This window comes from Hesperophylax consimilis, chromosome 22 (assembly GCF_061612785.1).
Source record: "Hesperophylax consimilis isolate HC1 chromosome 22, BYU_Hcon_1.0, whole genome shotgun sequence".
Taxonomy (NCBI): domain Eukaryota; kingdom Metazoa; phylum Arthropoda; class Insecta; order Trichoptera; family Limnephilidae; genus Hesperophylax; species Hesperophylax consimilis.
In genome coordinates this window covers 17,688,108-17,701,725 of record NC_142857.1, presented here as the reverse complement: position 1 = coordinate 17,701,725, position 13,618 = coordinate 17,688,108, and the positions used below count along the sequence as shown (strand labels likewise).

At 35.1% G+C, this 13,618-nt stretch overlaps 1 protein-coding gene across 1 annotated transcript; it reads right to left on the bottom strand.

Moving 5' to 3' along the window:
• Positions 1–7,514: 7,514 nt before the first annotated feature.
• On the bottom strand, positions 7,515–13,618 carry LOC149413175 (epithelial serine protease-like). Its single transcript, XM_089645426.1, has 7 exons — positions 13,565–13,618; positions 11,187–11,238; positions 10,741–10,894; positions 10,096–10,253; positions 9,532–9,624; positions 8,486–8,631; positions 7,515–7,688 (listed from the first exon to the last, which is right to left on the bottom strand). Exons 1-7 carry the CDS (start codon positions 13,616–13,618, stop codon positions 7,515–7,517), a joined length of 831 nt encoding a protein of 276 aa, XP_089501552.1.

Genomic DNA, 13,618 nt, shown 5'->3' with positions numbered 1-13,618 from the left:
ATCTTTATTTTCTGGACTTTTTCACACCATGATATATTTAATAATTCCCTTGGTAGTAACTAACTAAACCTTCAAAACTATAATTATAATTTTCAATCCACCAAATGACCACATATTTATGTACTTAAATAAGATTCATAATAATTAGACAGTTAAACTCCTGAAGCGGTCGCTTTGTCACTCCATGTTTTCCCAAATCATCTGAATCCAGGAAAACGTAAATAAAACCCAAAGATATCACTTCACGAACGTGCTTTCAATCACCTTTTAAGGGTGTTCTAGGCCATTATTTAAAACTATGGCGAGAGGGAAGGTCAATTTATATAGTAATATTATTTAAATTTGCAAATTTCAAAATGATGTGGAAGATTGGAGTTGATTTCAGACTTAGAAGAGATGAGATGTTGAATGAAGGGTGGGCAATTTTAGATAAAGCTTGATGGAAGAGTTAATATTTGTTTAGAGAGAGACAATCAACAAAATATGTGATCTAAAGTTCCCACTGCTATACCACAAATGTACAATCTGAGGAGTCAAGCACATCATTTTTAAAAAGGTGAGCAGGAACGGAACAATGTTCAATCCTCATTCGAATGAATATCAATATTTTCCCCAATGCAAGGGCGCAATTTGAATCAGTTATAGTTTATTTTATTATCCTCGCATTCGTCCAATAAATATATTATACTTATCTCTGACCAATTACGTTGTTTAATCTACGTAATATACTGTCGGTGCATTCATAAAATAACCTGTGCCACAATCTGGGATAATATTCATTTATTTATTTCAAGATAAGTTCAAGTCAGGACAGGGTTTTGATGGAGTTCTCTGAGAGAACATCACGAAATGTTACCGTTACTTGCGGGTTGTTTCACAGAACTTGAATAATAATTTTCATTCCAGGATGTGGAGAGGTTAGTGCAATCCCACACATCTCATATATTTAGTTGTATATATTGATAGGATAATAGTGTGTACTTTCGTATAATATAGGGTGCTGGGGTTCCTGCCTGAAGACTGTAATAGAACCACTTAATATTGCCCAAAAACTGATTCTCAAAGTTATGTACAAGAAAAATTTAGATATCCTGCACATACTTTATAAGGAATGTAATATCGTGAATTTATAACAAAACTATCACACAAACTGTGCAGATTTTTTAACAATATTAGTTTGAAAAGAACGCAGCAAATTCGTATTACAATAATTGGCTCTGGTCTGAACTTTATGGCAATTCGCCCTAAATCCTCATCTGAGCAAAGACATTATTTGTACCAAGCTCCACTTCTATTTTAAAATTACTTGTCCTAGTGAGGACAAGTAAATTTAAAAAAGATACAATAATTACTTGAAAACAATAAATTTTTAAGCGATACTAGTAAATCTAAAAAAAAGTAAAAAAATAAAAAATAATGAATAATTATGTCGGGTGGTCTTGAGTAAGCTCGGGAGCAGCTCTCACTCATGAGTAGCACTTGGTGCTGGTATGCTACACTCACAGTGTTGGAGGCCGTTAGCTGCGTCCTGGTTCCAATTATGTCGGGCGTGGTCTTGAGTAAGATTGGGCGCAGCGCTCACTCATGAGTAGCATTTGGTGCTGGTATGCTACACTCACAGTGTTGAAGGCCGTTAGCTGCGTCCTGGTTCCAATTATGTCGGGCGTGGTCTTGAGTAAGATTGGGCGCAGCGCTCACTCATGAGTAGCATTTGGTGCTGGTATGCTACACTCACAGTGTTGAAGGCCGTTAGCTGCGTCCTGGTTCCAATTATGTCGGGCGTGGTCTTGAGTAAGATTGGGCGCAGCGCTCACTCATGAGTAGCATTTGGTGCTGGTATGCTACACTCACAGTGTTGAAGGCCGTTAGCTGCGTCCTGGTTCCAATTATGTCGGGCGTGGTCTTGAGTAATCTCGGGCGCAGCGCCGCTCACTCATGAGTAGCACTTGGTGCTGGTATGCTACAGTCGCAGGTAACAGGTTGTGTTGGAGGCCTTTTAGCTGCAACCTGGTTCCAGTGACCACGTGTCTCATCAGTCCCAGTTCTGTATCTCCTGTATCCAATTATACTTTGCAGGCGTTATTATATTGGATTCGGAGTCGTACACGTACGAGAATATAGGCTAGTACAAAATGCATTGAAGAATTTTCTTTTGTAAAATCTGCGATTTCATATATTAGACACTGTGCCAATACTTCCCCTTTGTCGTTCAATGTCGCAGAGGTCTTCATTGATGATAGGATAGATGCCCCAAGAATTATGTATTGACCAGATCTGAATAACCAGGTACTTCCCCACCTCTCTCTTTCGTTTCTCCTTCCCACCCCACTACCTTCAGCCTCTCAATATACCCCAATTGTGGATGCAATTATTCACAAATAAATGAGTTTTTAAAATTGTTATATTTCTTTCAAGTTTTCTTTACAGTTTATGGGTCATCTCGAAAAACTGCATAGGCCATTTTAAAAATGTAGCGACTATTTTAAATCTTATGAGATTAAAACGTTTTTGATATGGAAACCCCCTCCCCCCAGTAAAAAGATAACAACGGATTAAGAAAAAATAATAAAATTTCAGAAGGTATCCGCTGTTTATTTTGTATTTTATCAGGCGACCCAAGATAACAGAGCTTAGATAATATTGAAAAGGATAAAACAAAAGTGATCGTTGTATAACTTCTTGGTGACAAATCAAATAAATTAATCACATTCACTCATAAACAAGAAATCAATTGTCAAACGAGATAAAAATAAATTGACGTATTTATCACAAGGTATTTAAAAATACATCTGATAGGGAAAACCATAAATTGTAGGATTTGATAAGGATTAGAGATGATGTAACAAAATGAATATATTATAATTTATATGAAAATAAGATACTTTTTTTATAACACTATCAATCAATAATAATCTACATGTTTCAAAGCCAATGACTTCTTCGACAGGATAATGAAAATTAACGAATTTAAAAATAGACAAGTATAAATAAATTAGTACATATAGAAAAATGAATGGTGATTAATAAGTTATTATTTTTTTTTAAATGTATAAAATACTTAATTTATGTATTATATACAAATGTAAATATTTGGTAGACACTGTAATGTATGTATAGAAATAATAAATAATAATAACTTAATTATTAACGAAAAAAATTTAATCTAACACAATTATGTATGAATTCAAATTTTTCCTAATTCAACATAAAATAATCAAGGAGTAACTAAAATATATAAATAACACAATTGAAAATTATTATCTTTATAGGTATCAAAGCGAAAAAATATCTATTTGGTTGACTGTTAAGGCGATGCCATACGTAGTAATGCAAAATCATGTGTTTTTGGTTTGAAAATTTGGTAGCCTAGAAATGTTTCAGATGCTTTAATTAAATACTGCGAGTAGAAAACATCTCGGCCTTTGAAATAATCGAGTATTTTTTAGATAAGTCTTTTTATAAGCCCAGAAAAAAAAATAATGTGTAAGGCCTATGAAAACTGATTTAAAGTTCAAAATCTCCTACGTACGAACCTATTTTCGATTATGATTTTATTTTATAATATGGAAAATTAAGTTATTTATAAAATGATCGGAAAAAAAATAAATATTTATGCCTGAACATCCACAAAGTAAAATAAAAGGCACTTTTTGGCCATGTTTTTTTCTTGCATAAATCAAAACAGGCGGATGGTGTAAAGCGGGAATTTAAACCTTATCGCCATCTACGTAAGGGTTGTTATTGATAGCGGCTCAATTTAAAATATTACACGACGTAGTACATCACTTTTTCTAAAATGTCTAAAATGTCAAAGTTACCTAATTCTATACCCATTGTATTCGCTTGTAAAAAATGTAATCCTTTATTTATATCAAAAGAACGATTCGTTTCCAAAGTGTATAGGCAAATTCTGAATAATTATAATTATGCAGACACCTAAGATGCTAAAAGCGGTGCATACAAAGTATTTCATTTACACATAAGTCAAATACAATCATTTTTTTATATAATGTTTGTAGATAATATGGGAGATTAGTCGTGCAGACGAGTGGATTTGTGCAGGCTGAGAGATTCAAATCCCTCGGATTTAAATGGTTTTTTATTGAAAAAAGTTGTTTGCAATTGTGTTACCATGCTGCCTACATATATATTCACTGTCCAAAAGATAAATAATAACCGAGGAAGTGCTCTAATAATATATATAGAGAGAGAGAAAAGACATTCATCGTCATTGCATGCTTGGACTCTTCTCTTGGCTTCGCGCATCCCTTGTTTAGACAACAATATCAGCAGCACGCAATTTCATGGTTGACATTACAAAGCCAACTTTCTTACTTCTGTCCCGTATTCCGCGAGTCGCCATCTTGTTGCTATCTATTTTTTTAAACATATATACATTTTTATTTGTGAGTTCAATAAACTCTCAAAATCAGTTGATTCGAATTAAAGAGTAAAAAATATAAATGTCCCCAAAAAGCCCCATTGAATGTCAAGCCGCGGAATAATATCTATTGGTAAACATGGTAACATGGATGTGCATCGGCCACCATCTTGGTCGCCATTTTAGTGCTACTGTTTGGACAGAATGTTTTATTGGTATGCCAAGTCCTCAATTTCTTGGAACTAAAAATCCTTCTAGGTTCATGCATTTTTTTTTGATACAATATGTTTTACATTTTATAGGTATCCAGTAATGTTGGCCTCACTGGGTGGCTTACCCGTGCTGAAGCCTTCATTTTATAATATAAAAAAATATATATACATGATACATTTAAAGAGCAATATATTTAAATTGTGTGTTTGTTAGTGATGTGTTTTTTTATATTTGTTATGTGTGTTACGTGTAGGTTTTATTATTTTATGTTATGATTTTTTGGTAATATTGTCTTTTTTGTTCTTTAATCCATTTTGTAATTTGGTGTCTGAATTAATTTTTGTTTTCCTCAATTTTATTTTCAAGTATTGAATACTTTTAAAGCATGGTATTGATAGTGTATTTATCGAAAACTTGTATTTACTGTCGGAGTTTTTATGTTTTCTTTGTACGCTTGTCTAACTGGTCTGTGGTATTTTGTGTATGTTGAAATTAGTTTTTTTGGTCAAACATGTAGTTTAGTAGTGTTTTAACGTATAATTGGCGTATATCTAGTACGTCACAACTACTGAATATTTGGTCTCTATCAGTCAGTCTATGTTTTTTTAGTATTACCTTTAATCGTTTTCTGTGCGGTTTCTACGTAATCGATAGCCGAGTTTGTTGCTCCTCCCCAAGCAATAATTCCATATTCTATTATTGATTGGCAAAGTGCAAAATATATTTTTCAATTGTTTTATTTTACATATGTTTCTTATGCTTAGGAAAATGTGAATTGTTTATTTGTGATTTGTTTGATGTGAGGTATCCATCTAAGGTTATGGTCAATTACGATTCCTAGATACTTTATTTGTTGTGTTTTTTCTAGAGGAGGGCAATCGCAGATGTTGGTATTTTATTTTAAAAGGGTATTTCATTCAGAAGTTTGTTCACTGGACGCAGTTCAGTGAAACCACACGCGTTGTCTCAGTAACCTATCTTCCTTATAAATTTGATCTAAAATTTGACGTAGGTACGCGTGTAGCTTTATTACTATTAAGCTTTATAATAGCGAATCACTATAGAATAGCGGGGTTGGATGACTTTTGTTTATTGAATATCCGACGTACGTACAGTAAAATTAATATCAGTAATAATGTATAATACAAGATATATAAAAAAGGATAATATACCAACACTGTGCTTACAGTCTTCGGAATTTTACACTGACACTCTTTTTTCATCAATTACACTGAGCGAGCGCAAAGAAAAAGAATAGGGAATTTGGCAATCTGTTAAAAATGCTTGGAAGAATTAAAGTTTAATTTTTTTGATTTTGATTATGGAATGTGTAATTTTCATTCGTAATTTTTGATTATTTATTTTAAAAGGGATCTAAAACCTCATATTCTTAAATGATTCCAACTGGCTACAACGTCATTATGTCAGAAACCGCCAATGTCTGGTAAAAAGGCTGTCACCAACGCTCCCGGCGTAAAGTCAATTCCGCCGACTTCACGAATAAAAACCAACAAGTCATTTTGGCGGCAAATCGAATCTCAACACATTCTTGTTTTTTTTACATTGACCCCACACAGGAGTCATCGTTATGTCATCTTTTATGTCACACTATGTCCTCTTTTGGAATGCTGTGTGTAGGGTCTTTTTTAAGGAAAGGAAGAGAATAAAGTTCTAGGAAGGTAAAATGTATGAAGTTTGGGTAGGAATATAGGGATCAGTGTATCCAGGAGTGATGTACTCGTACATATGAATATATCACTATATAAGATGGGTCAAGAGACCAGTCGGAGAGGTCAAAGGGTATCCTCAAACCATCATCTAGCTCAGCTATTAACCAAAATATCAACCGAATTATGCACAAATTGGCAAAAAAAACATGTTTGGTTGCTTCAGGTATAAAAAGGTATGGTTCGCCCTTAACCTTTTCAGTGCCGCACTTTTATTTAGACTTATAGACCATATTTTATGCTTGATAACAACTAAAATAATTATCTGAAACATTTTGGTACATTATTTTTGCTTATTAACATCAATTTTTTGTTATTTTTTTATAATAAGTAAAAAACCTCACACAAATAATGTTTTAATTTAAAAAAATATATACATATTCATTTACTCCGTTACGTGCATGAATATAAATTTAATAATAGATCCTCAATTTAATAAAAGTTCCATGCAAAACCGTCCAAACGAGATCTGTCATTATATTTACGATATAATGAAGATTCCAACCAAGCAAAAAAATTGACGCCTTGAGGAATATCCCTCAAAAGCGATACGCAAAATACGGGACTATTTGTTTCCCTAAATCAAAAGATACAATTTTTTTCTTCACGTTCCTAAGGAAAGGAAAAGGAAGTGTTGGAAGTGGAAGGTGATTGAGCAGGGGTGCCCGGGTACATCGGGTGAGGTGTGTTCAGGGTGCGCCTGCCCACCACCTGCCTGGGGTTCCAGATCGGTAGAGGCTGGTTTGGGGAGACCCTTCGACCTCTCCGACCATTTCTCGGCCATTCGCCTTACGCCGCAATGGAAAGGATATGTTCATATTTCTGTCTCTCCTGGACACACTGATCCCAGATTTCAACCCAACCCTCGTACCTTTTACTTTCCCAGAACTTACTCTCCTTCTTTGGCTTAAAAAAGACCTTCCACTCAGCATTCCAAAATATGACATAGGCCCTGAGAGAAATTATTATCCTGGGGTTGGTGTAAAAAAAACATGGATGTGTCCATATAATGGATGAAAAAATGAAATTTTCGGGAAGGTCACTCAACCTTGTAAAAATGTTTTATTGACTGCCTTTCAAAATGCCTTTCTGCCTTTAAAAATGTTTTATTGAGTATCTTTTTTCTGTCTATCAAAGATTCTAATGACATTGGTTTCGTCTTCTTAATGTTATTCTATTTCCAGAGATGCAGCTTAAATAGTGAAGTTGATGCCAGTGATAGAGGTGATCCAGGAGGTGAAGAAGTTGGGCCTGACGAAACCTGATGGCGCGTTGGCGGTGCAGCCAGCGATGCTTCCGAAGCTCACGACTCCAATGAGGGTATCTTCGCTGGTTCCACGGAGGATCAGTGGGCCACCGCTGTCACCCTAGAGAAGACAAAGTCAGATTTATTGATTTCTGTAATGCTTCATGATGCCTGTTCTTTTAGTTTCTTAAAATTTTGGAGAGTGCAAAAGAGGAAATAAACTTGAAAATTATGATCGAAAATAGGAAATTAAGTGCCATATTAGGTTTCGTGGATTGTATTCCTATCCGACAGGGAAAAGATAAAGGACAAGAAACAAATTGGCATATTAGGATTCCTGAAATTTATTCCAATCCGAAAAGGAAAAGGTATAAGATAAGAAACTTAGTGGCGAAGTAGGTCGGATTAGGTTTCTTGAACTGTATTGCAATTCGAAAAAAAGATAAAGACATGAAACTGAGTGGCATATTAGGTCGTATTAGGATAATCCAAATCTTTTTAGACGTTAGATACCAATTTTGGAATTTCTAGAAAGTGACAAAACTGATTGAATGAGTAAATAAGGAAAAATTCTGATGAAGTGAAGATTAGGATGGTGATATAGTTGACCCAGAAAGAATAACAAAAACACGACTTTTCATTTGATCAGTTTCTTTCCCCAGAACAACCTGTTGTGCGGTGAAAGATTAGACCTGATCAGGGCCGGTCGGCAAGGCGCCAACTGGCTAAGGATCCAAGGTGCTAATAATACATAATACCAGATCAATGCACCTTTGAGGTTTTTACTAACTGCCGGCCGTGGACCTACTGGACCTGGATGTTGGCAATACCCGGTAGGTGCCTTTGTGCAATGGGTGAAAAAAAGAAGAGAATGATGACAATGATGAAGATAAATTTTGAAAAGGTTAAACTACTTACGCTGCAAAATCCCTGAGCTCCACTGATGATTCCGTTTCCGCAGATGGTGGAACTGACAACGACACTGCTGCCGTAGGTCTGGGCACATACGCTGTTGGTGATGATGGTCAAGTTCACGAAGTTCAGGCTGGGGGAGACGGAGCCGGCTAAAAGACAAGTATCGTTAATTTAATGTGCAGCCTTAAAAAAACCAAATATTTATTTCCAGACATTGGGATTGGTTGTAAACAAATAAATAGAGCTGAGATAACTGCCAGATTCGGATATGTTTTGACTTGGCCTTCCCAGATATGGTCTGGCCTTCCCGGATACTGCAGTACTTCCAAAATGATCACGGAAGGGCGAGTACCGGGTTTCGGAGCCCTCATAAGAGTCCGAATAGCAGGTTTGAGGCAGAGTAGAAATAACTCCAAAATGTCCTTATCGTGGAATCCCGTCAGAGTCCAGACTCAAGCATGGCAGCACACTGGAGAAAGGTGTTGGCCCCGTCAATCTAACGTTTAACGTCTTTAAAAAATGTTATTATTATTGTATATAATCGTTTTATTATTGTATCATTTTTGTATTATTATTGAAAATGTTTTTGGGAAGTGTGGGATTGCATAAAGCTCCCCACATTCGGGAATAACTTTATATTATTTTTATTATTACTATGTTGAAAGCTTATGACTTATGAACAAAAATAAAAAGGGATGATAGGGATGACAAGAAATTCTTGTAAAGATTGAGGAATACTTAGTAGTAGTGAGCTGGCCAATAGTGCTAGTCCTTGAAAACCCCGTAAAACATGATTTTTTTCTCTTTAAAATCCAAGGTGGAAACTCCTTTTTTAGACCAAATATCCTTAGGAATCGCTGCTAAGGAATGTCGGTTACTTTTTGTTACCCGCTGTATATGTAATGATCAATTCGTTACAAATTACGATGGAATTACCTTCCATGAGTACGGCGTTAAGGGATATTTTCCCTGCATTACCAGTTAATTTACTAACGTACAAGAAAAGATTTGGATCTGTAAGAAAACACACAGAATCCCAAAATACTTACAGTTGGAGGTCAGTCCAAATCCGCTGACAATTGCGATCTTTCCGGTGTGTAGGTCGCTCACTGAGTTGACAATCCTGATTGGCTTAATGTTAGCTGCAAGGAGAATTATTATCTTTTAGTTTCTAGTTCATATCTTGGCACTTGACACACGTAACAACTATCAATCGTTTCCTCGTAGATGGCATTGATCTGCTGTTAACATTGATAATATATAGATAAATGAAATTATCGCGGTGTACACACTTGAAATCAAGTTCGATATTTAGAACGCTGAGCTTCCGTGTTTAAAAGAGTTAGATTTCCGAAACTGATTAGATCAGATTCGAAAACTAAGCTAATGGTTCTAAAAGGTGTCAAAATGTCAGTAAGAAACTTATAAAATAAATAATAATAATAAATTCAATTTTGGAATAGCTGTGTTATGTATTACACTTTTTTTTAATGTGGTATGATCAATTTGGAGCAACGACTTACAAAATTGTATGCAGTAAGTAATTTTTAAAAAAGTAAAAGTAAGTAAGATTTTTTAATGATTCTTTTCCACCCCCAAAGTTAGTTTCCTACCGGTTGTGGAGACGGCCTGACCGAGATCGACGAGGGCGATGTCGTTGTTCAGATTGCTAGGGTTGTAGCTGGGGTGAACGAATATGTTGCGGGAGGTGATCTTGATAGGGGAAGAAGCGTACACTACACTTCCCAGATGAACCTGAGCCTGTAGACGCCTGAAATTCAATGAAACGTGTCAGTGGATTGTGGTTCATTTGGAATCATACAGTTATTAAGTCAATGCGCGTGATAAGAATCAAATACCAGCGGAAGTGAAAGTGAGCCAAAGGCCGACCGAGGTGGACTGACTTCATTGAAGAGCAATGAAGAAGGATAGGAATCCCAGAGGACTAGATTTGAATGATCAGGGACCTGGGTAATCATCGATTAGCGTTCGCTTAGTGTGAATGGTAAAGGTCGCAATTGGAACATTAGACAATAGATCCTACATACAAATTCCTTTTTATAGAGACCTTACTGGTCTTTCACCAGGAGGGTATTGAGTAAGTTCCAGGATAATTTTTTTGTATGGTAAAACAGGTTTACTGTTATTGGCAACGTTCGTTAAATCACGTCCCATCTGGCAGACTATGAGAGTCTCAGTGCGTGTGCCCATGGCGAAAAAGTGAGTACAGTTTTTTTTAATGGATAAAGGAGACATACTGGTAAAGGCAATGTCCGGCAGTCACGACCCAGTTGCTGCTAATGAGGGAGCCTCCGCAAGCGTAGCTGTTGCCACTGCTGTCGGAGGTGATGAGGAAAGCCTGGTGGGGGAACTGCCCGTTTATTGCTGCCCAGCCCTGGATGATACGCTCAACTAAACAATAACACTTGTAATTAAAATATATTGAATTGCGTGCATTTATCACAACAATAAAAAAAGCGTGATTTTGGCTCCCTTTAACCAATGTATTAGTTGCAATTTCGACTTTAATTTTATTCGTCCCCAGAAACCTGAAAAATTTAATGATTTAATTACATGTACTCGTACAAGAAGGCAAGTATGATTCAGAATAGTTTGTTTACATTCTGAATAAAGATTTGAAATTGGTGCAAAACATATTGTTTGTTTTTTTCAAATTATTTCTTTGTTGGAGTCTGTAACTCACCGAGCATATCCCTCATCTGTTCGGGTGTGGCAATCCCGTGCAGAGGCTCATCCTGTGGAAAAAAAAGAAGAAATGATTATATTGAAATAAACTATCGCCAGCAGTTTCAACCACAGCGACATAAGCGAAAGATTCTAGGTCAAAACTCATCGTTTAATTTAATATATTTTTAAATAATAACTTGAAAGAAAGTTGGGAAAAGTTGAAAAAAGAAGAATGATAACTTCCAAAATGAGAGAGCCAAGGTACTGTGTTACATATTAAATCTATAGTAAATATTAACCCTTTAGGTTTAAAAATATTTTTATCTACTCGTCCCAACTACACGGTGAAATTTCATGGAATTTCGGAATGCTCCGGAGGTATTTAAAATGTGCTATATAAGTTGTTGTAAAAATAAATACCAAATTGGATGTTTTGTGAATTTGAAATAAACATTGATTTTTCTATAAAATATAAATTTTATATAACATGAAATTGTTAAAAGAAAAACTCCGGGACATTGACGCATTCCTTCAGAGCCCCTAATGCAGTGTTTCCCAGCCTTCTTTGTGCCATGCCCCACCGTAGTCTTTTCAAAAGTCAGATGCCCCACCGGCATCGTTTTAATTAAACAGCAGGTAAATTTTCAAATCATATTGTAATATATTTGTAAACATACGAACCCCTAATGAAATTAAATAAAACCTAATCTAATACATATAGTATAACTGAAATTATTACAAAACAAAAATTGAAAATGTAATTAAGTAGAATAAAATTTAAATTAAAACAATAATTAAACACAAGTTACAATTGAAATTTAGTACAAACACACACATATCTTGACCCCTAATTCATTATTAAATTCAGTTACGCTTGCCACAAATAAATTTTATGTCCGGATCTAACTTATTTAATTTCAGTCTTAGGTCCCCTCCATTAGTTAAATCCAATCGATTTCGTTTTTTAATGAGTAAATCGCTTATGATGCTAAAATTTTTTTGTATGACCGATGAGTATTCCCCTTTATATGTGGAATGCCTAAGTGTCTCATCTCTGAAGTGTGGTGTCCCACCTCTGAGGCGTTATGCCCCACCGGTAAACACTGCTCTAGTGGAATATGATGTTTGTGGCTAGTAATGTCCCTCCGAGGTTTGAGGGGTTAAATCTTTAAACTTCTCGCTCAAATAACAGTACAGGTATTTTGAAAGGTGATTTTTAATTATTATTATCCAGTATTATAATTGAAAGTAGTTATACAGAAACCAGATAGCCACAGTTTTGGAAAAAATAAATTATTGTTGTCATCCAATGGAGTAGGTAGATTCTATATTCTACTAAAACCAGTCAGGCTGCTTTTATGCAAAAAATACATGCTTTCCACAATATTTTCCGAAATGTTTTGACCGCAATAAAAACTTTTGAAAATGAACAGAAAGCGCCCAGGGCACTAAAAACTCTATTAAGGCTATGCACTACGTCGTGTAATATTTTAAATTGAACCGCTACCAATAACAACCCTTACGTAGATGGCGATAAGGTTTAAATTCCCGTTTTACACCATCCGCCTGTTTTGATTTACGCAAGAAAAAAACATGGCCAAAAAGTGCCTTTTATTTTATTTTGTGGATGTTCAGGCATAAATTTTTAATTTTTTCCGATCATTTTATAAATAACTTAATTTGCCACATTATACAATAAAATCATAACCGAAAATGGGTTCGTAAGTAGGAGATTTTGAACTATAAAGCAGTTTTCATAGGCCTTTACATTATTTTTTTCTGGGCTTATATAAAGACTTATCTGAAAAATACTGGATTATTTCAAAAGCCAAGATGTATTCTACTCGCAGTATTTAATTAAAGCATCTGAAACATTTCTAGGCGACCAAATTTTCAAACCAAAAACACATGATTTTGCATTACTACGTATGGCATCGCCTTAATGAGGCCATTTCATAAAACATATTTAGCAAAAAACAGCCAGACCCAACAGGTCTATTTGAGAAAATATCAAACATTCGAAAATTGACAGTTACCTAATCAGCAGAAAACGTTCACAGAGCTTGTAGTACACACATTTTAGTGTTTTTGGTAGCTTTGGCTGTTTCTGCAGAATGCATATTTCGCATAGTAAGATCAGACAGTTGATTGCAGATCTTACATTCGATCATTTTCATCATTTCTTACACACCGATATCTCTTAAAATCTACATTCGATTCCAATTTAAAGTTATTAGAAATTGTTATCTAAATATTATTAATAATTTATTGAAGTGAAAAAATATTTTAGGTGTTGTACAGATTTTATTATTCAATCTTTGGACAAAAGTGCTTTTATCTCAGTTTGAGTCATTTGCTTTCTGCATAATTATAAGTTAAGTATATCTTTAGTACCTGGAAGCCAGAGGCTGAAGCCACGAACAAAGCGAACAAAACCAAGAACTTCAT

Coding starts and splice junctions, on each gene's coding strand:
- LOC149413175 (XM_089645426.1), bottom strand. CDS start 13,618: ATGAAGTTCTTGGTTTTGTTCGCTTTGTTCGTGGCTTCAGCCTCTGGC. Junction 9,625..10,095: donor TCAGGCCGTCTCCACAACCG/GTAGGAAACTAA, acceptor TTCTCCTTGCAG/CTAACATTAAGCCAATCAGG. Junction 7,689..8,485: donor GAGCTCAGGGATTTTGCAGC/GTAAGTAGTTTA, acceptor TGTCTTCTCTAG/GGTGACAGCGGTGGCCCACT.